Genomic DNA, 26849 nt, shown 5'->3' with positions numbered 1-26849 from the left:
GGTTCAAGGATATTAAAAAAATTGTTTTTTCACTCTCACGTTCTGAATTAATATCTAGAAAAACTCTAATGGCTTGGTAGTTAGAGCTTACTGTACCGGTATATCTTATTAAGATGCCAGTCCTCAAAGAATATTCAAATCAACATCTTGAATTAAGAATTAAAAGTTTTATTTTCACACAACACTTTATACTACCTAAGTACCGTAGTGTATAGCATAGCAATTTTGGAAGAACAATTAGGGCTGCTCAGTGAATGGGGCTGGTCAAAATTACAAATATTTTCATCCCCGTTGAGTAAACTATTAGGTACTTAATTGCCATAATCATTTTCATTTTGTGTTTCTACCCAATTTGTATGAAACAAAGTATTTTTTTGAATAACCAAAAATAAATTGAGATTTTTAGGTATCATACAAACAAGCAGATATATTTTCTAGGTAGTGAAAAGGATTGGAGATTTCAGGCAATTGGTGGTGTGTACAATCAAACTCTTAACAAAAAACAAATACACCAACAATAACGGCATTTCAATTTGAACAGGGAAAACTATAAATTCAAAACAAAGCAGCACATTAAATATAAAACAAAAATACTGTATAGAAAAAGAACTTTAAAAACTGATGTTATCTTTTACTGGCATAACTTTACACCGCAATCCTGCAACACGACAACACTTCAAAAGGATCTGTTATTTGGTGTTACGTCAGTAAAACCGAAAGGAAATAAATCAAAATAAGAATTATCAATGGCTGTAAACTTAAGGAAGAGATAAATATAACAATAAAGATCTAAATGTTGTATCTGAAGAGGACTTGTCACTGATATGTTATCTATCAGTTTTACTCATGTAAACTTCAAGTTAGTTATTTACCATGTCATCGCAAGTATGTACTAACCCTGATGGTAAATGTAAGTATACGTTTTCTCCCACATCTGGGTTTCATTCACAAATTATTCACATAAGGAAACTTGTAAGCACAACAATGTGTAAAATGAAGTGACAATTGGGGTAAACATATTTTCTTACAAAGTTAACTACTAAGATGGTAATTAATGTGTTACAAAGCTACACAAGGAATCACACTCCATTCTACACTTCAGTCTTTGAGTTAAAATATGCACATAGGTGGCGTCCCCATCTCAAATAAAAATGATATGAATAACATATTACGAATCTTGGTACCTTGGATTGTCACATAATTTTCAATGTTAAAAGAGAAAATAACAAAAAGAGATTATTCATATAAATATGAAGACATTCTTGAAAATGAGAAGTCGGCTTTATTTAAGACGTAATTTAGAGAAACGTTGAGCAACTGAAAATTATTTGATTACCTATGTAATAGGTATATGGATTGTCACCTAATTTTCAATGTTAAAAGAGAACATAACAAAAAGAGATTATTCATATAAATATGAAGACATTTTTAAAAAGGAGAAGTCGGCTTTATTTCAGACGTAATTTAGAGAAACGTTGAGCAACTGAAAATTATTTGATTACATATGTAATAGTTAATAGCTTGTAACCTCTTTGTAGGGCAATGACTCTCTGATTGATTATAGTTCTTGAGGATTTCCCTAAATGTACAATTTTATCTCAAGTGTCAAGAAGTGATGAGTACAATGGTTATATGATTTGTCAGTTTCAAATGTTTCAAAGAAATTTACGTTTCCTAAAAGCTATCTATTAATTCCTTAAAAAGTTAGATAAATTTGTCATGTTGCAAACTGTTATGCTTGATTTAAGAAGGAATTTATTGGAAACAGGAAAAGAGAGAACCCGACTTTTCAATCATTTGGCCTGATAAAGATAGTCAACAAGTAAAATGGTAATCAAAAAGTGTAACTAATTTACTCAAGAAAAGAGTTCCAAGCAGTTGACAGAATAAAAAAAGTTTACAATAAATTATTTGAAATTGTATCCCCTAGAAGAGACTTCTCCAGTCTTTAGAAAAGAACTAGTATAATCAAAGTAGTAGAAATGGTTGAATGAAAAAGAATAGTTTATTCTACCATTTCCTTCTAAGGAAGCCTCTTCAACAAACAGGTTGAATTTCAAATTACACTGATCGTGTTGTGGACTTTTTGTGCTCTGTCTGGAACACTTTTCTGGGGCAAGTTATTGTGGTATTCAATTATCAATACCTTTTTCCTTCTTGTATTCCTAACCCAAGTGTGGTTAAATATTATTTATATCAAACTTACTTGAACCTACTTTGCCATCAATAACTATTCACTCCTCTTCCCTACTTATACCCAGTATTCATTTTCTTCTCATTAAAATAAGCTGGTTAAAAGGAGTTTATCTTAATAAACCTTTATTATTTTAGCTTTAAATGGAGCTGGTGCCAATGACTTGGAGGTTGAAGAAAAGAATGAGAAGGTATTAATCTATTTAAGCTATACTTTTTTGATTGAGAATCATACTATATAAAGTCTAAACTATAAGAATTATTATAACTGGATCACAATGTTCAAGCTAAACAAAAAAGAAGTTCTTATAGCAATAAAATGCATAGAATAAAATTTTTCTGAATTGCACGAAGTAATTTTACATCTTACATGCTTTACATTAAATAATGTTTTATAGATCATTTCAATTTTTACCTAATAAGGTGTTAAACAAGACAACAATCAATTATATATATATTAGTGTTATAAATGACAAAATAGTCCTTTGAATTCAGAGTAGCAAATATATATTTCCACACATTACTAGCACATGAGATAAGATATACTTACCTGACAATTTCATTCAAACAAAAATTTTCAATTTTTCATCTATTTTGTTTAAGATTAAAGTCGTTGTGTAGGTCCCCTTGTCTAGTTACTGATGGTATGTAATTTCATCTTCATCTCATTTTTAAAATAACATTTGTAATTGTATTACTTGTTTTTTCTCTTCTTCAACATTATTTAAACATTGTAGTGTGTAATTTTGTGTGCATAGTATTTTTGCTGCACTCAAGGAACTAGCTGTTCTGTAAACATTTCAGAATGTAGCAAACTGCTCAGTTACATAAATAATTTTACTGTTCAAATTTAAAATTAAATTTTTTCAAGAAAAACCGTATACTCAGCGAGTAATTTACTTTAAAGTTACCTCTTACAATTAAACTCAACCAAAATGATATTTTAAAAACACAACACGGCACTCCTCTTCATTGGTGCTTAGCCTCTGAACCACTTTACATTATAAGGTTAAGTTTCCTTCTTTACCCCAAGTGATACAAATTTGTAGTCGAATTTGCTTCCATGCTTCCACCATGGCCATAGTTTGTGGTCGAACCACAGTACAGTAGTTCAACTACAAATTTGCATCACTCAATAATTGGCGATACAAAAGGTATAACCTTTTTAAAACGTTTTTATTAGCTCGCTTTCTTGTCCGGTAAAATTTTGTATTCTATTGACACTTTTCTGTGATTTAACATCTGTAAAATTTATGAAAACCAATAAATTGTACTAATAGCCTGTGAAATTTGTTTTTCTAGCCACTGAAGTATCCTAAACAAGTATTTTTCATTATCAGCAATGAATTTTGTGAGCGATTCTGCTTTTATGGAAATAGAAGTAAGTGATCTTAACCCCCTGAAGGTAGGTTTTCAATTACCGTACTTACATAGTGCATAGAGCTAAGCAGGAATAAAAGAAGGGTTGACTCTGCCACACACTACACAAAATATAACGTGTCAATTGATTGTTGATGAAAGAGGGTGTTACAGCTCTATTTTCTTGGGTTTGGATATAAAATGTAGTCTTAGAACGGTAAAGGTTCAGATAAGATTTATGTCTTACCTATGCCTCGTCACAATATTAAGAATAGTTAGAAAACTCAATCTAACCTCTTTTACCCATCACTATTGTATTCCATTATGTCTATTCCATTGTGTCTCAATACCAGTTTTAGCACCAAATGGGTGAACAGAACAGAATTTAAAATTATGACCAAATTATAACTAGTTATTTTGCATCATGTTTCATGTAATGTACAGACTAATTCAGATTCCATCATTGCTCAATAATTATTATACTGACACAAGCCATGCTGTATTAGGAGTTTTTGGGATGATCAGTCGTGATTACAACTTTTATACGTTGGTCACCTCAGTGTTATAGCATATTTAAAGATTTGCTAGATTTACTCTTCAAAGTTGGATTTAAATTTGTGACAGGAAATCATCAGCCTTTAGACAATAGACAATAGACAATAGACAAATTCTTTATTCCTTCAACAATCTAATATATAAAATTCTCGTGTCACAGTGTTTGTCTGCAAACTCCTCCGGAACGACTTCACCGATCGTTATGAAATTTGGTGTGTAAATTCTGTAGGTATGCGAATAGGAAGTAAACTATTTCCCGTTTCGAAATTCTTAAAAGGGCTCCGCCCCAGTGGCTCTGGAGTTTCCCATGTTAACCTTATGAGAAATGGAATTAATGAATCTTAACAGCTGTTTCAATTAAATAGCATTAAAGTTACAAGGATTACCAACAGGGTACAGCACTATTATTTCTTTTACATTTATGACAACAGCTAATTTGCAACCAAAAGGTGAGTGAGCGTAGCGAACGAACTTCAACCTGGAGGCGAGTGAGCGTAGCGAACGAGCTAACCTGAAGGCAAGTGAGCGCAGCGAACGAGCTCCAACCTAAAGGTGAGTGAGCGTAGCGAACGAGCTCCAACCCAAAGGTGAGTGAGCGTAGCGAACGAACTTCAACCAGGACGTGATTGAGCGATGCGAACGAGATCATCTTGAAAATTAAACGTAACGGTACTTTCTTTCCATCGGTCTGTCTTAGGGGAAACCTATAACTTAGGCGATACGAAGTTCGCTGGGTCAGCTAGTATACACATATTGTAATAGACATCGTCAAACTTAACAAGCAATTTCTCTTAACAAGCTTTATTTCTCTAACTCATTGTTAAAATTAGCCTTGTTAATTAAACCAACAATAAATTGTTTTTAGTCATACTGCAGCAAAAACAGCTGTTTTTAATGCATAAGTTGTGGGTCTTAAGTAGCATTAGAGAGTAAAAATAATTTTTAGTCCCTAGGGAGTAAAAATCAGCTGTTGTAAATTTCAATTGTGGCAATCTTATCGATCACAATTATTTATCGGTAAGGTTTTAGCCTATTGTTGTCGATTGCTTGACATATGGATGGTATAATATACTGTAATGCAATCGTAGTAGATGAAATGATTGAATCACTTACTAAACAGCTGCTTATTTGCATTAGCGGAATTGAAAACAAGCTGAAAGTCGATTTAAAACATAATCTTTACATAAAAGTTATTTCGTTTTCTGGTTTAGTTTGTTAGTTAATGTTGCAATATGACAAAAAATATAGTTCACCACATGGGCAAAAAGTTTCTTTTTAACCCTCGCTTATTTGCCAACCTCGGCTTTGCCTCGATCGTAAAACTTGACCTAGGGTCAAAAAGAGTCACTTTAAGGCCCTAGTGATGAAATATAATTATTAAGTACTCACTAAAAGGGCTCATATGAAATTCATTTATTGTGATTTTATTATTTTATATTGCAAAGTAATTGTCATCAACTCAATAATGATAATTCAATTTTTGGAATATTTTCCAGCAATTTTGGCGATTTATCTCCAGTCCAAACTCAACTACTCTGAGGATGACGCCACCGTCGTCTATCACACTTTTGTTATGCTCTGCTACTTCTTTCCATTCCTCGGAGCTATCATTGCCGATTGCTTCTGGGGGAAATTCAGGTGAGCTTTAGTAATGCAGCTTTTTGAAGGTTAATTGGTTTTTAGATTGTCTTTAAACTATATTTTATTTTGGTTCACCTTTAAAGACTCCTTTTAAACACATTTTAAGAAGCTATAACTTTAAAGTAAACCAAAAGTAAAATTTGCAATATTTCTGAATTTGACTTCTAAAGCCCCGTTCACACGGGGCGAGTTTACAAGCTACAAGCCGGATTTTTACACGCAGCTAGTAAAATAGCTCAGTGTGAACGACGTACTTGCTCAAAAGCTGCTTGTAAAAAGCTCTGGAAAAAGTTGACGGTGCCACTACTTTACACGCCAACTCGCCAGCTTTTGAGCGAGTAGGCGTGTAAAGTAGCCCAGTGTGAACACAGTTGCTTGTGCTTGTGCACATGTTATTCAAAGATGTCGGAGGATTTAGTTCAAGCCAGCTACTGAGCGAGTGGAAAAAGCATTGTGTGAACGACTACAAGCGCACTCGCCGACTTGCCGGCGAGTTGGCTAGTGTACAAGCTCCGTGTGAACAAATACAAAAGCCCTCGCCAACTCGCCGGTTTCTTACATGCCGGCGAGTAGCATGTAAACTCGCCCCGTGTGAACGAGGCATAATTGTCTACTCTGTTATGCTCCATTCACAAATTTTAGGGGGTTTGAGGTGAAGTGATTCAATCCCCTCCACCTCACCCAGATTTTGAAACAGTCAACAGCTGATCAGATGATATATACATTAAGCAAAAAAAAGTGGTGAGGGAACCCAGGAAACCTTCCCCTTAAACCGCCTTAATTTGGTGAACGGCCTATAGGGGTTTCAGCTATACAACTTAAATCTCAAATTTGATTTGATATTGTTAAATTATTTGAGTAATGACGTTTTGTAAGGAGGTAATAAGTTATCACAGTTTTTAGTTACTTGTATATTTGTTATTTTCAAGGACCATCCTATATCTGTCAATAATCTACGCAATTGGGAACATTGTTCTGGCAACTGCATCCAGCATGGAGTTATCGATTGATCCAACGTAAGTACAACCATCAAACTCATTAGTCAATTATCAATTGGAATTGATAGCTATTTCTTAGAATCCCAGTGAACTAGAGGTGTTGCACTTTGGCGTTTTTAGTTTTTGAAGTTCTTCTATTTTATCTTTAGCTTATTGATGGAGTTATAACGGTGCTATAGTTTATGTACTACAGATTTATGGTAGTGATGTTGTGGGTTGTACTCCGGTGCATCCAATAAAATTGATCGGCACTTACAGTTCATTCTTGTACTAGTGAAGCTCGCTCTTACTTTGCTTGAATCATTCTACATTCAGAACCAGCAAGATAGACTTAGACTTAGAGAAGCAAAGTCTAAAAAAGGCTGCCATTAACCTTATAAAATATCTTTTCGTGTTACAGGACGTTTTCCTTACTCGGTCTTTTCCTCATTGCAGTCGGCACCGGTGGGATCAAGCCTTGCGTCTCGTCGTTCGGAGGGGATCAGTTTGTCGTTCCTCAACAAGAACGACAGCTCGCTTCGTTCTTCAGTGTGTTCTACTTCTCTATCAACGCTGGAAGCACAATCTCCACATACCTGACCCCTGAGTTGAGAGTGATGCCGTGTTTAGGGAGTGACTCATGCTATCCGCTAGCTTTTGGAGTTCCAGCTGCCTTGATGGTTACAGCACTAGGTGGGTATTTTACTCTATATGGCTTGTCTTCTTGTGAATCGATAGTCTAACTTGACGTTCCGTGTAGCTTGACAGTCAACAGCTGACAGGGCACATGCAATAAAAAAACATTTTTTCAGAACATTTAATTTTAATTACAGTATTGAATATTAAACATGGATTTTATTATAATTTTTAACAAATTTAGGCCTATTTACTTTACAATAGTATTACAAATTTAAAATAATCTTATAACACAAATATAAGTTACTTTTTATTGTTTATCAAAGATTTTAACCAATATAATTATTTCTAATTATTTGATTTTAGTGTTTTTTGTTTGCGGAAAAACACTTTACACCATGAAAAATCCTGAAGGAAACATAATGGTGGATGCCTCAAAATGTGTGGGAGTAAGTACCCTGAATTCATTCCTCAATTTAAATTTATTACTGGTAATTTTAGTGAGACGTTGGTTCAGTTGGTTCGTTGGATCGTGAAACCAAAGCAGTGATATTATAGGGTCACGTTTTGGTTTTTCCACTAAATAATATATTTCATTATATTACTATATCATAATATTACTTCATCATATTACTATATTTCATTCTTCTACTGTCCCAGCTAACTCCACCCCCACCCTCCACTTTGCTTGATGCGTTCAAGGTACAGATTCTGAAGTTAACGTGCATGGGCAAATTAAGTGTTTGTGGCTGACAACCTCTTTAATATTTAACAAGATTTACTTTTATTTCAATTGTGATAAAGAATTTCAGCAAAACCTGTGTCACCATTAGTTTAATATGATAATTGCTCTGTATTTTTACCCAACAAACATCGGTAGTACATGCTACATTCAATTCAATGGTCGCATGTAAGTATGTGGTAAGCATGTGGTAAGAGGTAAACAAATAAATTTGACATATTAACTTAAGAGTCAAACTGTATTTTTCTTATTTAGAGAGGTATTAGGCGTAAAATTTCAAGCAACGAGAAGAAAGAACATTGGTTGGACCATGCTGCAGACAAGTACAATCCTCAGCTAGTGGAAGACACCAAAATACTCATAGAGCTCATCTACCTCTTCTCACCTACGATCTTGTTCTGGGCATTGTACGACCAGCAGGTAATAAAATTGTTACTGTTTTGCTTATTTCGAATGTAACAGCTGATTGACATTTATGCAAACATCAGCTGTTGAGGTATTTTTAAATGGTAGGATGATCAAGTGGAGGGGATAGATTTCTTCCCCTAAAACCGCCTAAACCTTGTAAACGGAGTATAAGATCAGCTGTTTCCATTAGCTGGGATCATGTATAAATAAAGCCCAATGATCGTGAACAGCTGGGTCCTGTTTTGAACCATCAAAAAGCTAATGGCTTTTCTCAGAATAGGACGAACAACCTTCTGATTATTAGACAAGCACTATAACTATTTAGCTACACAGTCTAGACAATCTAAGGAATCACATCATAGTATTTTTAACTATTTGATATTCAAATGGCAGAAATATCGGACACAAAACTAATATAGGGACGCTTTCCTTTACAACTTCCTATGTTCTTATGTTAAATATAACTGTACAAACACATCTGAAACACCTATTGGTTGAACATTTGACATGTGCTGCAACCGGAGAGTAAATTTAATATCTACTACGCTTGGGTTTTTGGTCGATACTTTTATTTTTACTGTGTTTCTGTCAACTCTAAACTTTGCAAATAGTAGTTTTCACCACTAGGAGCGAAATTGGCTCTTTTTGGTATGCAATTGTGTTGTACAAGTGAGGCACAGCCTTTTTATAGTATGTTTTTTCTGTTCCCTAAGTTAGCCGAAAACAAAGTTTTTTTGGACGATTTAGAGAATTAAAACCTGCTGTTTTCCAGACAGTATGATTAAAAATATATTGTATTTCTGTGTTTATGATAAGAGAAAAAATTTAAAAATATAATTATTTAAATAAACTTAAATAAACACCGGATAAACCATGAATTCAAAGTGTTAATGAATCAAACTTTTGATTTATTAAAATTAACTTTGATTCACCAATGTATTAATAGGTACTTCAAAATATTCCATTTTGAAAACCAATATTTGTTCAGGGCTCCAGGTGGACTTTCCAAGCCGTCCACATGAACGGCAAGATCTGGAACTATACGATCAAACCGGATCAGATGCAAGCTGTCAACCCCATCCTGATCATGATCTTCATTCCTTTGTTTGACTTCATATTATATCCGGTTTTGGGAAAGTTGGGACTGGTGAAAACCTCATTGAGGAGATTGTTTTGGGGAGGAATAATCGCCGCAGTTGCATTTGCTATGTCAGCATACGTCGAGTACAAAGTTCAGGTATTTAAAGTTGTATTTTTGCGAATAAAGCACATGTAAATAACTAGTTTTGACTAGTTCAATTTTTTAGCTAGTGAAATATTTAGTCAACATAATATTTTAACATTTATAAACAAGTAACTTTTTTGTGTAAAATTATTTGTCAAGAAAATTACTTATATCATGTTGGTTTTATGTCACTCAGACCTATTCCAAAGTAATGTAGGTAATAGAATAGACAGTAGACATTGACCTTTACTATACCTATTCCTTGAGAATAGTGCAGTCTACAGAAAAATGGTACAAGGTTTTGTGTGGAAGTTGTCGAAGTTAATTAGTAACTTTGGTCAGTTAAAAATTCTCTTTCTTTGAAGTATGATGTCTCCAGCAGCCATCTAATTAATTTCTTGAGGGTCTTTGATGGGATTCTTTATGCAAATGCCATCTCTTGACCATCTCTCTTGATGGTCTGGCAAATGATTGAAGAACTGGGCTCCGTTTAAGATGTTTTACTGTACATACTGAGATGACATGGTGGAAACATAAAGTTTGAAGTGTTGAGTCCATTGAGGCAGAAACTCCATGTATGGTTATTTCTATGGCGTAAAGGGATATTACAGAGAGTGTTTGGAGTTCTTTAAAAGCTTTTTTACAGCTATCTTGGTATTTAAATGCATAAACATATTATTACACAATTCTGATGTATTATAGTTCTATCAAGACTAAAGCCTACTCCCAATTTAGCACGGCAACCTCTTAAGTAAAAATTAATAATCAAAATACAATAAAAAATATTAATAGCCCTATTACTCTATCAGCCAAATAAAAAATGTATCTGTCTATTGAAACAATTACAGGATTCTTACGCAGTTCTACCTCAAGCAGGCGAGGCTCAGCTGCGTATTTACAACAGTTACAATTGTCCGTTGCACATAGATGCCACTGGCAGCGGCAAGAAATTCTCCTGGTCAGTAGGCAGCATGGGCCTCCTAGAGGAAAAGTCCATCCCTGTCACTGGAAAGGAAAATCTAATGTACTCGGCTGCGTTTGTCGGCACTGGCTGTCCCACAGTACTGCCTGCGACGGTCGGAATACTGGATATATTTGAAGCTGAGGTACAAAGATTACTTTGAAAGCACTTAAGGTTCGAAATCAGATGATTGGGATTGTTGAACTTTTAGTAATTATTGCTGCTAGGAATCAACACTTTTATTTGCTTTAAAGAATGAATCAATTATCAATGAAATTATCTATTTTATAAAATTTTATACATGGGAGAAAGAGATTTATAAAAAAATAACTGTCTAAAACCCAGTGATAACTAAACAAAAGAGTCATGAAAGCTGTTCACTCTAAGTACCTGCAAATAATATGTTGAAAAAAATAAAGGATTGATACAGTTGACAATTTCCTTATATAGTTGCAAGTGTAAACATATATATATATTTGTAAAAGGTTAACTGTAAGATAGGACCATGAGGTCCTAAGTTTGCCTCATTTTCATTTCATTTCAAGTGTATTTTATTAAGTTTAGAATTTTTACAACATATTTAATTAGTAAATAATTTTTTTAGTTCGAAGCATATTGTAGGATCCAGCTGTATAAAAACTTCTGACCAACAATCTAACTTGGAAATACTTTTTTACATTTTAGTTTTGATGTCCCTAGAGGCCAAAAATACCATCCATTCAAATTCATATGTATATATATTTATATATATATATATATATGTGTCCGTTAGCGCGATAACTCGAGCAAAAATGATCCGATTTTGATGAAATTTGGTACAAATGTGTAAACTTACGTTTATTCGAACGAGTTCGCGAACCAGCATGATCGGACCATGGGAACGGGGGTTTATGGGGGGTTTTATGGGGTAAAAAAGGGTTTTTTTTATTTTTGACCCAAAAAAACATCAAATTTTGCAATTTCTTTCTAAACTATTTTGTAGAGCTTAAAAAAACAAATAATTTAGTATAGTGAAGCGTTATAATGCGCCTAATGGTTCCGGAGAAAATTACAAAAAATTGAAAATTTAAAATTCCCATGTTATTCTTATGGAGAATAAGTAAACTGTTGTAGTTTGCTTGTTTATTAAAATATTTTGCCCAAATTTGGAAAATGTTTTTATTTCTTACTAACTATTAACATTTTACATAAAAAACACTTTTACCCTCCCTGTTGCAGCAAACCTAAGTATGTGTTAAACTGATTCTATTTAAATTGGGATAAATGTGATATTTTTAAGGAGACATTTTAGTGTAAATCCAATCAGGCAAATGGAAATTCGCTTAGTCTGCAGGTTTGCTGCGGCGGGGGTATTTAATTTTAATGTGCTCTTTGTGCTTATACTAGCAGATATTTTTACATTTTCACATCTGTTGAAGAATAAAGATTGTTTGCCTTGAATGAGTAGGCTTTATTTAACACAATTCAAGTAATGGAATTCATAAGTAAGAGTTAAATCTAGAGAATGAAATAATGATTACAAACATTCAACATAAACAAATAAAATAACAATGTCCAACAACAGCTGGGAATATTTTCTATCACATTCTTCCCCGCTAATATAATTTAAAGTCTTTAAGGTGAGAAGGTAGTTTCTTCTGTCTTGAGCTTCGTCTCTGTGATTGTGTTTCATCAGTCCTTAAGGTTTGTAGAGGCTCTTGAGTTGCAGATTCTTCTATCACCTCTGCATCGGGATGAGACACATCCTGGGTCTCGTCTACTAAGTTTACATCGCTATTAAGTTCCATTGTGTGGTTCTCCGGTGTTGATTCATCATCAAAATCTGTTCTCTCAGCTTGTTTTCCACAAGGAGCTAAGTTGCGTGTAGACACTGTTGTCTCACGCCCATCTGGCAATCGTACATGAGCGTAATCAGAGTTTCCTTCCAGCAATGTCACCTCCTGCACTATTGGTTCATACTTAGAGTTTCTGATAGGACGTCTCATCAACACTTTTCCAGGAGTCATCAACCAGGTTGGTGTGGAAACACCATTTTGTGATCTTCTGGGATGTCCAAACATTCGTTCATGTGGCGTACAATTCGTGGCAGTACAAAGCAAGGATCGGATAGAGTGAAGAGCTTCATCCAGAATTAATTCCCACTTTGTCACGTCAAGTTGATAGTTCTTAACACATTCACTGCTAATGATATGTAATACTTTTATAAATGGCTAAAAAACATAAACATTAACATGATCATGTTAATTGAGTGACAATATATCTTTAATTAAATAAATTTTATACTATAAATTGTGGATTAAAATATATTATGTAATTATATACATCATGTATTATATATCTGCTAATATACTTATGACGCACAAGTGCGTCATTAGCAGTGAACGTGTTAAGGGCAAGTTCTACTGTTCTCCAGATTATACCATTATATCTCTCAACCTGGCCATTACACTGAGGGTTGTAAGCAGTAGTCCGACTAGAAGCAATGTCGTTTAAAGCGAGAAACTCCTTTAGTTCTTTTGAAAGAAAAGAAGATCCCTGATCGGAGTGAATGTAGCTAGGAGTACCGAACAATGAAAATAACTGTTTCAGTTTGCAAATGACAGTCGAAGAGGACATATCAGGACAGGGGTACGCAAATGGAAATCGTGAGTACTCATCAATGATTGTTAGCATATACCGATTTCTTGTAGAAGAGGGAAGAGGACCCTTAAAATCCAGGCTAAGACGTTCAAACGGTGATGTTGCTTTTATTAATTTTCCATCATGTTTGAAGAATCTTGGTTTTACTTCAGAACATACCTTACAGGAAGCAGTCATTCTTCTTACCTCATCAAGGGAGTATGGTAAATTTTTGCTTCTTATCCAATGATACATACGAGTTTCACCAGGATGACACATTCTTTCATGATATTGATGAAGTCTGTTCATTTTGTCGCTCATCGAGCACACTCGTGATAGAGAGTCAGCAGCTACATTCAGTTTACCAGGTCTATAAACAATATCATAACTATAGCTTGATAGTTCTAGTCTCCACCTCATGATTTTGTCATTCTTAATTTTCCCCGGTATCTTAGAGTTGAACATGAAAGAGACAGACTTCTGGTCTGTTATTAGTTTGAAATGTCTGCCTAGCAAATAGTGTCTCCATTTTCGTACTGACTCCACGATTGCATATGCTTCCTTTTCAACCGAACTGTGCTTTAGTTCACTATGAGACAGACCTCTTGAGAAAAAGGCTACAGGTTTTCCTTCCTGGGTCAGTGTTGCTGCTATTACAGTGTCAGATGCATCAGTCTCAACAGTGAAGGGTAGATCAGGATTTATGGGACTCATTGAGGCATTTTCAATCTCTTGTTTCAGTTCATTAAATGCCTTTATAGCCGTTGCGGATAAAGGGAAAGAGCTGGTTGTCAGAACTTTAATCTTTTCAGAAAATCGTGGGACATATCTTGAGAAATGGGAAAACATTCCTACTGCCCTTCTTAGGGATGATGTGTTTGTGGGCAAGGGGAAATTCTTTAGAGGTAAAAGCCGATCAGAATCTGGCTTAATGGTTTTGTTGCTTATTGTATATCCAAGGAGACTAATAGATTTCATTGAAAAAGAACATTTATTTTCATTAATAGTCAAGTTATACTTGCTAGCAGCGTTCATCAGCCTGTTTAGGTTCCTATCATGCTCCTCTTGTGTTTTACCACATACTGTTATGTCATCTAAATAAGCAAATGTGTCATTGAGATTTTCTGCCCTGATTATGCCATCAATAACTCTCTGGAATGCAGCAACTCCATTTGTCACCCCAAAAGGAATTCTGGTAAATTGATACAGCTGACCACATGCTTCAAAAGCTGTAAAAGGCTTATCTTCAGCCTTGATCGGTATTTGATGGTAAGCGCTTTTTAAATCAATGGCACTAAACACTTCATAGTTAGCAACTTTATTGACAATTTCTTCAAGATTTGGGATTGGATAAGCATCGAGACTTGTAAATCTGTTTATAGTGTTAGAGTAGTCTATTACCATACGCTTCTTATGGTTTTCGGAGCTGGTAACAAAAGCTTAAGCTCTCCATGGAGATATACTTGGTTCTATTACCCCTTCATGCAATAGTGAGCGAATTTCTTCTGAAATAAACTGATAATCTGTTACTGTATGACGGCGAGATTTCACAGAAATAGGGTGACAATCATGTGAAATATGCTCAAATAGTGAAGCTTGTGGTACATTTGCAGCAGCTACAGATACTATAGCAAGAGGAGATTCGGGTCCGCCTAATGTGAGTTCTAATTTAGAATGGCGACTGAGTAAATCATGACCTATTATCAAATCACAACAGAGGTTGGGTAAAATGCACAAAATCACATTTTTGTATGAGTTACCAAGAATCTTCAAATTAACTTTGCATTCACCTTTAGTTTTAGAAGTTAACTCAGAAGCCGCCATTGATACTTGACTGATTTTAGAAGGATAGGTTTTTATTTTCAGCTGATTTACTAAGTCACTACTCAGGAAACTAGTGGTACTACCAGTGTCAATTAGGGGTTGAGCTGCTTTACCATTTACATTAACTGGGACAATAGCTTTTGAAAGACCTAGGGGATAACTTGAAGAACAACTTATGTGGCTTATGACAGATGAAGTTGTATGTTTAATTTTTGAGTTTTGACCAAAACTTGATTTATCTATTTGAGAGGAAGACTTACATACCTTAACAAAGTGACCCTTTTTACCACAACCTTTACAGTAAGAATTTCTTGCGGGACAGTCATTTCTTGGATGTCTATTGAATCCACAGAAGAAACATCTATTATTACTCCCAGAAGTAGCGGCTATGGTTGGATTATTTGTATCATCGTCTTGAACGATTGAGTTTTCTTGTTTTAAAACTGAATTGAGATTTGAGCTGGGTTGATATAGGAGGGCTTGTTGTTGTGCACTTTCCAAACAACTATTTATAAGCATCTTCATAAGCCTGTTCATAAGCATCTTGAAGAGGCAGCTTAAAGTTCTCTAGCAGTCTCTGGCGAATGTGTGGAGCAATCAGACCATTTACAAATGCATCTCTAATGCAGTCATCTCTATTTTCTTCTGCAGAAGTAGCTTTAAAATTGCAGTCTTTGCTGAGTATCTTTAAAGCTTCTAGATATTGGTCAACTGATTCTCCTGGTTGTTGCTGACGAGTAGATAACTTATGGCGAGCAAATACTTCGTTCACTGGCTTACAATATAGATTTTGAAGATTACCAATTGCATCTTTAAAATTCAAACATTCACTGATATAAGTATATACTGAAGGCACCACATAGTTGATTAGAAGTTTCAATTTCTCAGATTCATTTGCTTCTGTCACTTCAATAAAATTTGTAAATGTCCTGAGCCAGTGATTCCATTCCATTGCTGCTGTTGAAGAGTTTGGATCTATTGAAAGTTTTGCTGGAGCAAAATGTTTTTCCATGATTGCAGATATTGTGTTAAATAAATTGTTGAAGAATAAAGATTGTTTGCCTTGAATGAGTAGGCTTTATTTAACACAATTCAAGTAATGGAATTCATAAGTAAGAGTTAAATCTAGAGAATGAAATAATGATTACAAACATTCAACATAAACAAATAAAATAACAATGTCCAACAACAGCTGGGAATATTTTCTATCACAACATCAAATAAGCAGTGTCACCTATTTGTACTATACTTATGCTTACGAAAGGAGATTTATATCTATTTTTTATGTTATTAAGTGTTATGGGTGTTATGTAATCTTCCAATGTTATTAAACAATCTTATCCTGTAATAGAACCTTGCTTGTTATTCTCATGTTCCAGGCGGTATCGTTTATTGTTACTGAATCCCAAAATAGTCTGCAAATAGTCAGACTGGATGAGACATTTGATGATCTTGAAAAATCGGACAATACAGAATCCAAAATCAGGTAATGCAATAAACAATATGACATTGGCTTTTAACTAATAAATACCGCAAGTAGACCTGTTAGTTGTCCTATTATAAAATCTGACAACAAATATTAAGCCTCTTTTGATCTAAATTTCTTGTCCGCTTATGTGTGATTGAGCAGATGTTGACTACAAGCTGTATGTGTGAGTGTGCGCTTTATTTTTTGGTTTTCATACCACACATCAAGAATTAAAATAGCAACAGCATGTAATTGAGATGAGCGACAAGCAAGCAGAAAATATAATTAAATTATCTCAGAATGAATGAACTATGTAGAATAGTTAAAGGAAATTAATATTTTCCTTCAAAGCTTGATAGAAAGAGAATTTTGACTTTGTATAATATCTTACTCAAGAGGACGGAGAAATCAGCCATTGCTTGGTGTGAAAAACTAAATTTGGAGTATTTATGTGAGAAACTTATAACTCAAACTATGCTGGAATAGTAGTTTACGCAACGGTTGCGTAAAGATAGAGTTAACGACACGAGTAGAAAATTTAACGTACGCGAGTGCCTTAAAAACTTTTTTGAATGTCGTTAACACTACTTTACCTATGTGGGGAGTTTATGTTAGTTAGAAAGCAATGTGGACTGTATTTTAGTAATTTTGAATTGGATACACTAACCTTTTGTTATTAAACTGATGCGTAGACTGGGGGCCCCCTTTGATGAATCCTGAAATGCTATAATGTTGATAAGTTCACTTTTTCTCACTATATGATGTTAAAAAACACTTCAATTGTCTTTATAATAAGTTATAAGCCAGCGGTAAATATTTATGTTGGTATAGAGGTTTATGGTATTTGAAAATGTAGGAGAAAAGGCATGTTAAGTCCTCATAGCAACAGGACTTGCCCAAGAGTGTGCCACTACTCTACTGAAGGAAGGAGTTGGTCATGTGATACATATCAGTGACCAATCAGAGAGCTAGTCTTGAAACCATTGGGATTTGAAGATACTGATGCACTCTATGAGGAAAACATTTAACTATCTGAAATGGTATTTAAATGGAGATTGTGGTGAAATCAGTGCATTAAAATTAAAAATTAATATAAGAATACTTAGAACAAAACAGTATATATATTTGACATACCGGCCCCCTTGAACCGATCCGGTTCAACAGAAAAACAAGAACCATGCATGATTGAAATATGAGGAATAAAAATAAGGAAGGGGGTTGGTAGCCAGAGTTATGTTAGGTTAGTTTATAGGAAGGCGGGAAACCTTAACTGCAGGTCGTGTTAAGGTTTTTGTAGACGTCTTGATTTGAACGACTCTTACAGTGCCATCTTGACCAGGAGAGGTTGAGATGATTCGACCAAGCATCCAAGCAAGAGGTGGAGTATTGTCTTCATGAATGATTACTAAGTCTCCGATCTTGAGGTTTTCTTCTGGAGTAGTCCACTTAGATCGTTCTTGGAGGGTCTGCAGATACTCTCTATGCCATCTATTCCATATGTGTTGAGCAAATGCGTGCACAAGTTTCCACCGTTTCAGGCGATTTACAGAGATATCCGTGAGATGAGGTTCTATTAGAGACGTCAGAGGTCCTCCTGTCAGGAAGTGTCCTGGAGTTAATGCTTCAAGGTCAGATGGGTCTGCAGAGAGTGGTGTAATAGGCCTTGAATTTAACATTGATTCAACACGAGCAATCAGTGTTAGAAACTCTTCATAGGTAAGGATTTGTGTACCTATGACTCTCTTCAAGTGGTATTTGGCACTTTTTATTGCCCGCTCCCACAAGCCTCCTTGGTGTGGAGCTCGAGGTGGTATGAAATGGAAAGTTATTTTGTTGTTCTGGGCAAACCGTTGTGTTTCAGGTTTTATCATTAGGTCTTGGAAGCATTTTTTAAGCGTTGAGGCTGTTCCAATGAAATTGGTGGCACAATCTGAATATAAATCTGATATAGTGCCTCGTCTGGCAGTAAACCTAGTTAAGGAAGCAATGAATGCATCTGCTGAAAGATCTGTGACCATCTCCAAATGTACAGCCTTTGTGGCAAAGCATATAAATAAACAGAGATAGACTTTAATTGGCTGCAGTCGACGTAAGATGTGAACCTTTACTGTAAAAGGTCCAGCATAATCCATAGCGGAAACATTGAAACAACGAGTAGCCGTAACACGTCCAGCAGGTAAGTCGCCCATTAAAGGTGCTGTCATTTTAGGCTTAGCTTTGAAACATCGAATACATTTAAATATTCTGGAGCGTATAACACTTCTCTGAGACAATATCCAGTAGTTTTGCATTAACATTGCTTGAAGTAGTTGCGGTCCTGCATGTAGGTATATTTTATGAAAGAAATCAATCAGCAGGTGGACTACAAAATGGTTCTTGGGAAGCAAAATGGGATGTTTTGCACTGTACTTAAGTGGTGAATTTTTCAGTCTTCCACCAACTCGTATGATTCCTTCTTCATCTAAGAAAGGTGCAAGCCGTTGTATTTGGGTAGAACATGTTTTCTTAGCTTGAAGCGATTTGATCTCATTTGCAAAGCATTCCTTTTGCACACACCAACATATGCGATTTGTTGCACTTTCAAATTCCTGTTTGGTTAAATGAGTGGTTATTTTTGCCTTTAGCTTTAGACATTTAATAAAACGAAGAACATAAGCCATAACGTTTACAAGTTTAGACCATGAGGAATATTTACTTAAAAAATGTAGTTTAGAGTCATCGGTTGATGTTATGAGGTTGAATGTCTCTCATTTCAGTTCATTAAGAGATTCTTCAGGATCTGGGGAAAGTTTAGTTTGTGGCCATGTAATTGAGTCCCATTTAAGCCACTTAGGTCCTGACCACCAGAGCTCATGATTCATTAAAGCGGAAGGTGTTAGGCCACGAGAGGCGCAATCAGCAGGGTTCTCTGCTGAGGAAACGTGTCTCCATATGCATGAAGGAGTAAGCTCTTGTATCTGAGCTACTCTATTTGCTACAAATAGTTTTAGCTTGTAAGATGGGGTGTGGATCCATGACAGAGCAATCATAGAATCTGACCACGCATTGATAGCTGTAATATGGTATTGTTTATCAAACTTATTGATGCAATAGTGAAGCAACTTGGCAAGTAAATGAGCGCCGCATAGTTCAAGCCTAGGTATTGTAGTGCGTTTAAGCGGAGCTACCTTTGTTTTTGCAATCAACAAATGAGTTGAAACATTGTGATCAGAATCTTCTAACCTTAAAAAGACACATGAAGCATAGCCTGATTCACTAGCGTCTGAAAAGCCGTGTAATTGTATGTTACTGGCGTTTACCATGGGAAGGTAGCGAGGTATTTTTAGATTGTCAATTTCTGAGAGCTCACTGATAAATTGAGACCATTTCTCAGAAAGTGTCTCAGGAAGCTGAGTATCCCATTCTAACCCTAAACACCAAATGTGCTGCATTAATGCCTTTGCCCAAAAAACCAGTGGACAAATTAGCCCCATGGGGTCATAAATCTGAGCAATAAAAGAAAGAAGTGCTCTCTTTGTATGTACTCCTAAGGGTTTGGGTATAGCATAAGAAAATTTGTCTGTTTGTGGTATCCATTTTAAGCCAAGGACACTGTGACAAGGTTGATCAGTGCTTCGAAGCATGAGGGGAGTTTCACGATGATCCAGCGGAACATTTTCAAGAAGTTTTTCATTATTAGAAGACCATTTTCGTAGCTGAAATCCTCCTTTGAGTAGTAAATCGATAACATCTTGCTGTAAGTCAAGGGCTTCATTTAAAGTGTCACAACCTAACAAAGCGTCATCAACATAGATTTGATCTTGCAGAGCTTTGGCTGCTAGCGGATGGTTATCACCTTCATCGGCCATTAGCTGTTGGATAACACGATTGGCTAAATATGGACTTGAACTTATGCCGTATGTAACCGTGGTTAACTGATACACTTTGATCGGATGAGAGGGCTCTTCTCTCCAGTAAATCAATTGAAATTTTCTATCATCTTCATGAATTAATATCTGCCTAAACATTTGTTTGATGTCACATGTGAAGACATATTTATGTTGTCGAAAGCGAAAAATTATATCAGTGGGATCGTTATGCAGTTTTGGGCCTTGGTGTTGTAAGCTGTTAAGCGAGATTCCAGTAGAAGTTGGGACCGAACTGTTAAAAACCACTCTTAGCTTGTCTCCTTTAAAAACACCATGATGAGGCAGGAAGAAGTGAGGTTCGTCTGAGGGCGGAATTGATTCACAAATTTCCATATGACCAGAAGTCTCATAATCTTGCATGAATTCAACATATTTCATCTTGAAGTCTGGTTGAGCAGCAAATTTATTTTCAAGTGAGTTAAACATACGTTTAGCTACAGGTGCTGAAAGACCCAATTTCTGAGGAGATTCCTTAAACGGTAAACGACAGATATATCTACCGGTATTGTCACGTGAGTGTGAGTTTAGGAAATGTTTTTCACACTCTGCATCAGTTGGCGAAATTTTCAAAGTTTGAGGCGGTTCTTCAATTGACCAGAATCGTTGAAGAGTAGCATGAAGATCTAAGTCGTTAGTTGAGAGAAGAGTGGATATTCCACTAAATTGAAGCGGTTGATTGGAGGGAGCAATAGGTGCGGCACCAAGCACAACAAAGCCAAAAATTGTTCTCATAATGAAGGGTAAATTTTCTCCCATACTTACAGGCGGCTCAAGTAAAGTTTGAGGGAATAGATCCGCTCCTATCAATAAATCAATGGGACCTGGCAAGTCAAAGGTTGGATCGGCTAGCATGTATTTTTTCAGCTGAGCTTTGATGAAGGGTGAGAGTTGAACTCGAGGCAGGTTACTTGTAATCTGATCAAGAATAAGAACAGGATGAGAAGAGGCCAAATTTGACCCACTGAGGGAAGAGATATTCAGATGTGTGAAACCTTTAGGCTTTATGTTAGCCACAGAAATTCCTTTGATATCAGGGACGCCAACAGCAGAGCGTTTTACATTTAATATATTTGCACAACTTTCTGAAATAAGTGTGGTTTGTGAGGCGCTATCTAAAACAGCACGCAAAACGAGACCGTTTCCTTTGTGAGTAGAAACTTTCACTAAAGCGGTTGCAAGCAATACAGTATTATTCTGAGTACGAGCCAAACCCATAAGAGTATTCGATTGATTGACATGATCAGGGGACTTAACATTACTTGTACAGGGATCAGTGTTTGCTTCATTCAATGTTGTTTGAGCCTGGTCAAAATGCAGGAGAGTATGATGTCGTTTTGAGCAAGTAAGACAAGTCTGTTTAGATTTACACATTTTAGGTTTGTGCATACCAAAACAGTTTACACATAAGTCCTTACTCTTAATGAAGTCAAACCTGTCTTTAGTATTAATGCCCCCAAATTTAGGACATTTGAATACTATGTGAGTAGTAGCGGAGCAATAAATACATTTAAGCATTCGATCTTTGTCATTAGACGACAACAATACAACATTAGCCCTATTAGTTTTAGCCTTATTTGCAAAATTAGATTTGATTGGGTGGTTGCTCTTATTTTCATTTGGTGAAAATGTTTTGTTCGAAACAGAAGCTAACTCCGCAGCCTCCTCTTGTGTACATTTATTTTCCAAGAAATGAATTAATTCATTGATAGTAGGGACCTTTTTTGAGTCATTACGTGAGTGTTCAAACTTAGTGCGGAGAGCAGAATCAAATTTACGCAAAATATGCGTTGTCAAAAGCAAACTTTCATTAGCAATATCATGACCAAGAGTTTTTAAGGCTTGGTAGTTTTCATTGTAAACTGAGAGAAATTTCCGCAATTGTTTGACAGTAGGCCTAGTAAGTTGAGGCAAATCTAAGATATTGTTAGTATGAAGAGTGATTAGCAACCTTGTATTGTGGTATCTATCTATCAGAGATTGCCATGCTATAGCATAGTTCGCAGCGTTAAGAGGCAAAGATTTCACCAAACTCAATGGCTCATCTGAGAGACAGGATAGCAAATATGTAAATTTTTCTATGTTACTGAGTGACTCATTAGTATGAACTGCATTTTCAAATATGCTATGAAACGACATCCACTGGTCTGGTTGACCAGAGAATTTACCTAAATCCAATGAAGGCAATTTTATTGTCGGAGGTACAGCCACAGCCTGTGCTGTTGAACTAGCGGTGGACTGATTCAATTGCTCAGATACTGCAGGTGTAGACGGTATTAATGTGCTACATAAGCTACTAATATACAGGTCAGATATTTTATCTTGAAGTTCGGTTACCTTTTCATCTACGATGTCTTCAGGTAGGGGAGTTGTAGAGAACAACTTATTAACAATTTTTTCAAATTCAGCATGTTTTTGAGAAGCTGCAGTTGAAAGTAACTTTATTCTATTTATTTGTTGATCATTTAAAGATTCAAGGGCTTGAACAGTACTTAATGTTGTAACTTGCTTGTCAATACTACTAAGTCTTTGTTCAATAAGTTGACTTTGCTTGACAAAAGATAAAAATCTCATTTTGGAATAGAATAGTCAAACACACAATAAAACTCAAAAAGTCTGTATAAACTCCACCTTGGAATTTATAAATTAAAGTTATTTCTTCACTAGAAATTTCAATAACTTATTTTGCAAAGTATTTGCAATATAAAATCACATTAAGATGTAGCAGTCCTTTCTTCAGTATGTCAATGTTAATAAGCACTAAATTATTTACATTTTAATTTTCTTTCCAGAAGTTCCAGAAGTATCATTTAATACAATAATGATCAATCGACAATATTACTGTACAAAGCAATCAGCTGTTTTCGTGATAGATGAGAATCAATAACATTTGTAGATAATCAGAACAAGGAAAGGAAGGATAATTATTTCTGGCTACACAATGAATATCCTGGAATGCAAACAGAATACTGAGAGGGGAAGGGGGGTATGTCTGCTAGAGATAAGGCTCATGAAATGGCTGAGATATAATCATGAATATTTAAATTGGACATGAAACTAGACTTTCACTTTTGTGCATGTTTGGAAATGAAATATGAAAAATCATCAAACTTAAATATGTTTGATTTTGAAAATATATAGTACTAGTGGGGAGGCGAATGGCCAAAATTCCAAAGTTGGCTCACCCCGAAAGGTAACCGGTGAACACTATGCTAGATGATATTGTATAGTAGTAGAGATGATTTTTTGACCGGTGTTCACTCTGTATGAGTGGGACTCTCTTTTCTGGACGCCATTTTCCAAAATGGCGGATTTCACTGTTTGATCTTTGTATAACTCGAGCAAAAATGAACCGATTTTGATGAAATTTCGTATAAACGTTTAAACTTACATTCATTCGAACGGGTTAACGAACCAGCATGATCTGATCATGGGAGCGGGGGTTTATGGGGGTTTTATGGGGGGTTTTATGGGGTAAAGATGGGATTTTCTTATTCTTTGCCCCAAAGTACAAAATTTTCCTATTTTTCTCTAAACCATTTTAAAGAACTTAAAAAAACAAACAATTTAGTATATTAATGTATTTTTGTACCCTTACTGGTTACGGAGAAAATTCAGAAAAGTGTTAATTTAAAATTCCCATGTTATTCTTATGGAGGATATCGTCAACTCTTGTAGTTTGCTTGTTTATGGATATATTTTGATCATACTTGGTAAACTTATTTATTTATACTAAGATATTAATATTCTACTAACATTCACGCTTTATTAGCCTCCCTGTAACAGCAAACCTAGGTACTCGTTAAACCTAATGTTATTTAAATTGAATTCATTTAAAAATGAATCGTATTCGTACTGTCATAACCATCGACATATAAAACTAACTAATGTTATAGTTTTATCCATCGATGCTAATAACTAAGCTTATACCCCTCTGATATGATATTCCTTCCACTTTCACGTAATTAGAAGAATTGTTACAGCCAACAGAGCCGCATGTTGACATTTTTATGTCAGGTTAATTTACTACAATCCAATTCTATAGGTTTTACACTAACACAGTGCAGTCTCTACAACTCAAATTAAATGGTGTAGCCTAATACAGAAACTAATTTTATATCGGTTTTAATAATTTTCTTGTAGTTTATTATTAATGTATATGATTTATTCATGTTGTAGTTTATATGCCAAGCCCTTAACAAACACATCTTCATTTAAAAAGATTGTCGTGTGATACTTCAGAGTAATCTTTGGACTACTACAGGCATATGTAATGTTATCATAAGTACGGTAGCTTCATGTACGAATTTACCGAAACAGAAAATTAACTAAAAGATTTCCAAATATGCATTTTAGTACAATTTGACCCACACATTTATTTTTTGAAAAATAAATTGGACCAACATTGTACAACGGGTTGTTTGTTGCCTATCCACCAGTATGGTGTAAAACGTTCTCAAAGGCAATATCCAATGAATCTTGTCTATCGATTTCGGTACATTGCAGTCAAGAATGTACTGTAAATCAGGCTGAGGTAGACTTGTCAAGGCTATTACGTAGAATTGTCAAGATTAAGAACAATTTAGGGCTTGTATGTTGAGCCATTTTCTATAGACAGAGTGAAAAGCATAAATAAGAGAAGCAAATGGTAAGTAAAGAAAAAAGAGATGGCAATTGCTTATAACGATGGGTTAAATTCATGAGGTTTATTGATCAATAACATTTACTCATGTTTTTATTTTGTAATATATAATATTTTTTTATAAAAGAATGTATTTTTAAATAAGGTTATTTGTTTATATCAATGCTCACTCCGCTCAATTGGCAGACATGAGGCCGCATACCAAGTATTTTAACGCATCGGGCGAATCTGAGATGTACCTGATAATCTAGATTTGTTATTATATGTCAAGTCAAAAGTGTAACGAAATAGCACAGGAAATACATTAGGATTAGGTTGACAGTTAAAACGGATCAATCTAATTAACATGGAGGAAACCCCAACTATAACTGCTTATATCTCCTAAACCACTAGGTATAGGAAGAAATGTCAAGAATAAAATACCCCCGTCACAGCGAACCTGCAGACTAAGTGGATTTCCAATTGCCTGATTCGTTTTTAAATTAATTCAATTTAAATAACATAATTTTTAACGAGTACCTAGGTTTGCTGTTACAGGGAGGCTAATAAAGCGTGAATGTTAGTAGAATATTAATATCTTAGTATAAATAAATAATTTTACCAAGTATGATCAAAATATATCCATAAACAAGCAAACTACAAGAGTTGACGATATCCTCCATAAGAATAACATGGGAATTTTAAATTAACACTTTTTTGAATTTTCTCCGTAACCGATAAGGGTACAAAAATACATTAATATACTAAATTGTTTGTTTTTTTAAGTTCTTTAAAATGGTTTAGAGAAAAATAGGAAAATTTTGTACTTTGGGGCAAAGAATAAGAAAATCCCATCTTTACCCCATAAAACCCCCCATAAAACCCCCATAAACCCCCGCTCCCATGATCAGATCATGCTGGTTCGTGAACCCGTTCGAATGAATGTAAGTTTAAACGTTTATAGCAAATTTCATCAAAATCGGTTCATTTTTGCTCGAGTTATACAAAGATCAAACAGTGACATCCGCCATTTTGGAAAATGGCGTCCAGAAAAGAGAGTCCCACTCATACAGAGTGAACACCGGTCAAAATATCATCTCTACTACTATGCAACATCATCTAGCATAGTGTTCACCGGTTACCTTTCGGGGTGAGCCAACTTTGTTATTTTACATATTTTACTAAATTTGCCTCCCCACTATACAATGTCCTATGATTTAAAAAAATCAATAAAACAACACTGGCTTATTTAATAAATGTTCACAAATTATAAAAATGTGTTTGTGATAAAATAAAAAATGTATTTCACAATGAAATTAAATCTTAACAATTCTTTAAATATTTCCAACGCACTGAGTTTATCCGTCCGGCTCGAAGTACCAAAAATGTGGGGAGTTTATGTTAGTTAGAAAGCAATGTGGACTGTATTTTAGTAATTTTGAATTGGATACACTAACCTTTTGTTATTAAACTGATGCGTAGACTGGGGGCCCCCTTTGATGAATCCTGAAATGCTATAATGTTGATAAGTTCACTTTTTCTCACTATATGATGTTAAAAAACACTTCAATTGTCTTTATAATAAGTTATAAGCCAGCGGTAAATATTTATGTTGGTATAGAGGTTTATGGTATTTGAAAATGTAGGAGAAAAGGCATGTTAAGTCCTCATAGCAACAGGACTTGCCCAAGAGTGTGCCACTACTCTACTGAAGG

The 26849-nt window shown here is 35.1% G+C and overlaps 2 protein-coding genes across 2 annotated transcripts in view; one reads left to right on the top strand and one right to left on the bottom strand.

Annotated features, from left to right (window-relative positions):
• Positions 1-819: 819 nt before the first annotated feature.
• The window catches only part of LOC128994346 (peptide transporter family 1-like), a 29248-nt gene continuing 3218 nt past the window's right edge, over positions 820-26849 (top strand). The window contains exons 1-11 of the mRNA XM_054418852.1: positions 820-910; positions 2332-2384; positions 3496-3574; positions 5604-5745; positions 6678-6764; positions 7147-7418; positions 7728-7810; positions 8359-8523; positions 9500-9748; positions 10585-10842; positions 16520-16626. Of these exons, the coding sequence (XP_054274827.1) occupies positions 874-910; positions 2332-2384; positions 3496-3574; positions 5604-5745; positions 6678-6764; positions 7147-7418; positions 7728-7810; positions 8359-8523; positions 9500-9748; positions 10585-10842; positions 16520-16626 (1532 nt within the window). The 5' untranslated portion in view covers positions 820-873. The remainder of the gene's footprint in view (positions 911-2331; positions 2385-3495; positions 3575-5603; positions 5746-6677; positions 6765-7146; positions 7419-7727; positions 7811-8358; positions 8524-9499; positions 9749-10584; positions 10843-16519; positions 16627-26849) is intronic.
• The window catches only part of LOC128994355 (uncharacterized), a 60850-nt gene continuing 41319 nt past the window's right edge, over positions 7319-26849 (bottom strand). The window contains exon 8 of the mRNA XM_054418876.1: positions 7319-7500. Within this exon, the coding sequence (XP_054274851.1) occupies positions 7465-7500 (36 nt within the window). The 3' untranslated portion in view covers positions 7319-7464. The remainder of the gene's footprint in view (positions 7501-26849) is intronic.

The sequence above is a fragment of the Macrosteles quadrilineatus genome, unplaced genomic scaffold (assembly GCF_028750875.1).
Source record: "Macrosteles quadrilineatus isolate MER2022 unplaced genomic scaffold, UCM_ALF_1.0 Scaffold_5__1_contigs__length_97177068, whole genome shotgun sequence".
Lineage (NCBI taxonomy): Eukaryota > Metazoa > Arthropoda > Insecta > Hemiptera > Cicadellidae > Macrosteles > Macrosteles quadrilineatus.
The sequence above is the reverse complement of the archived record's forward strand: the minus strand, read 5'-3'. Positions and strand labels throughout refer to the sequence as shown.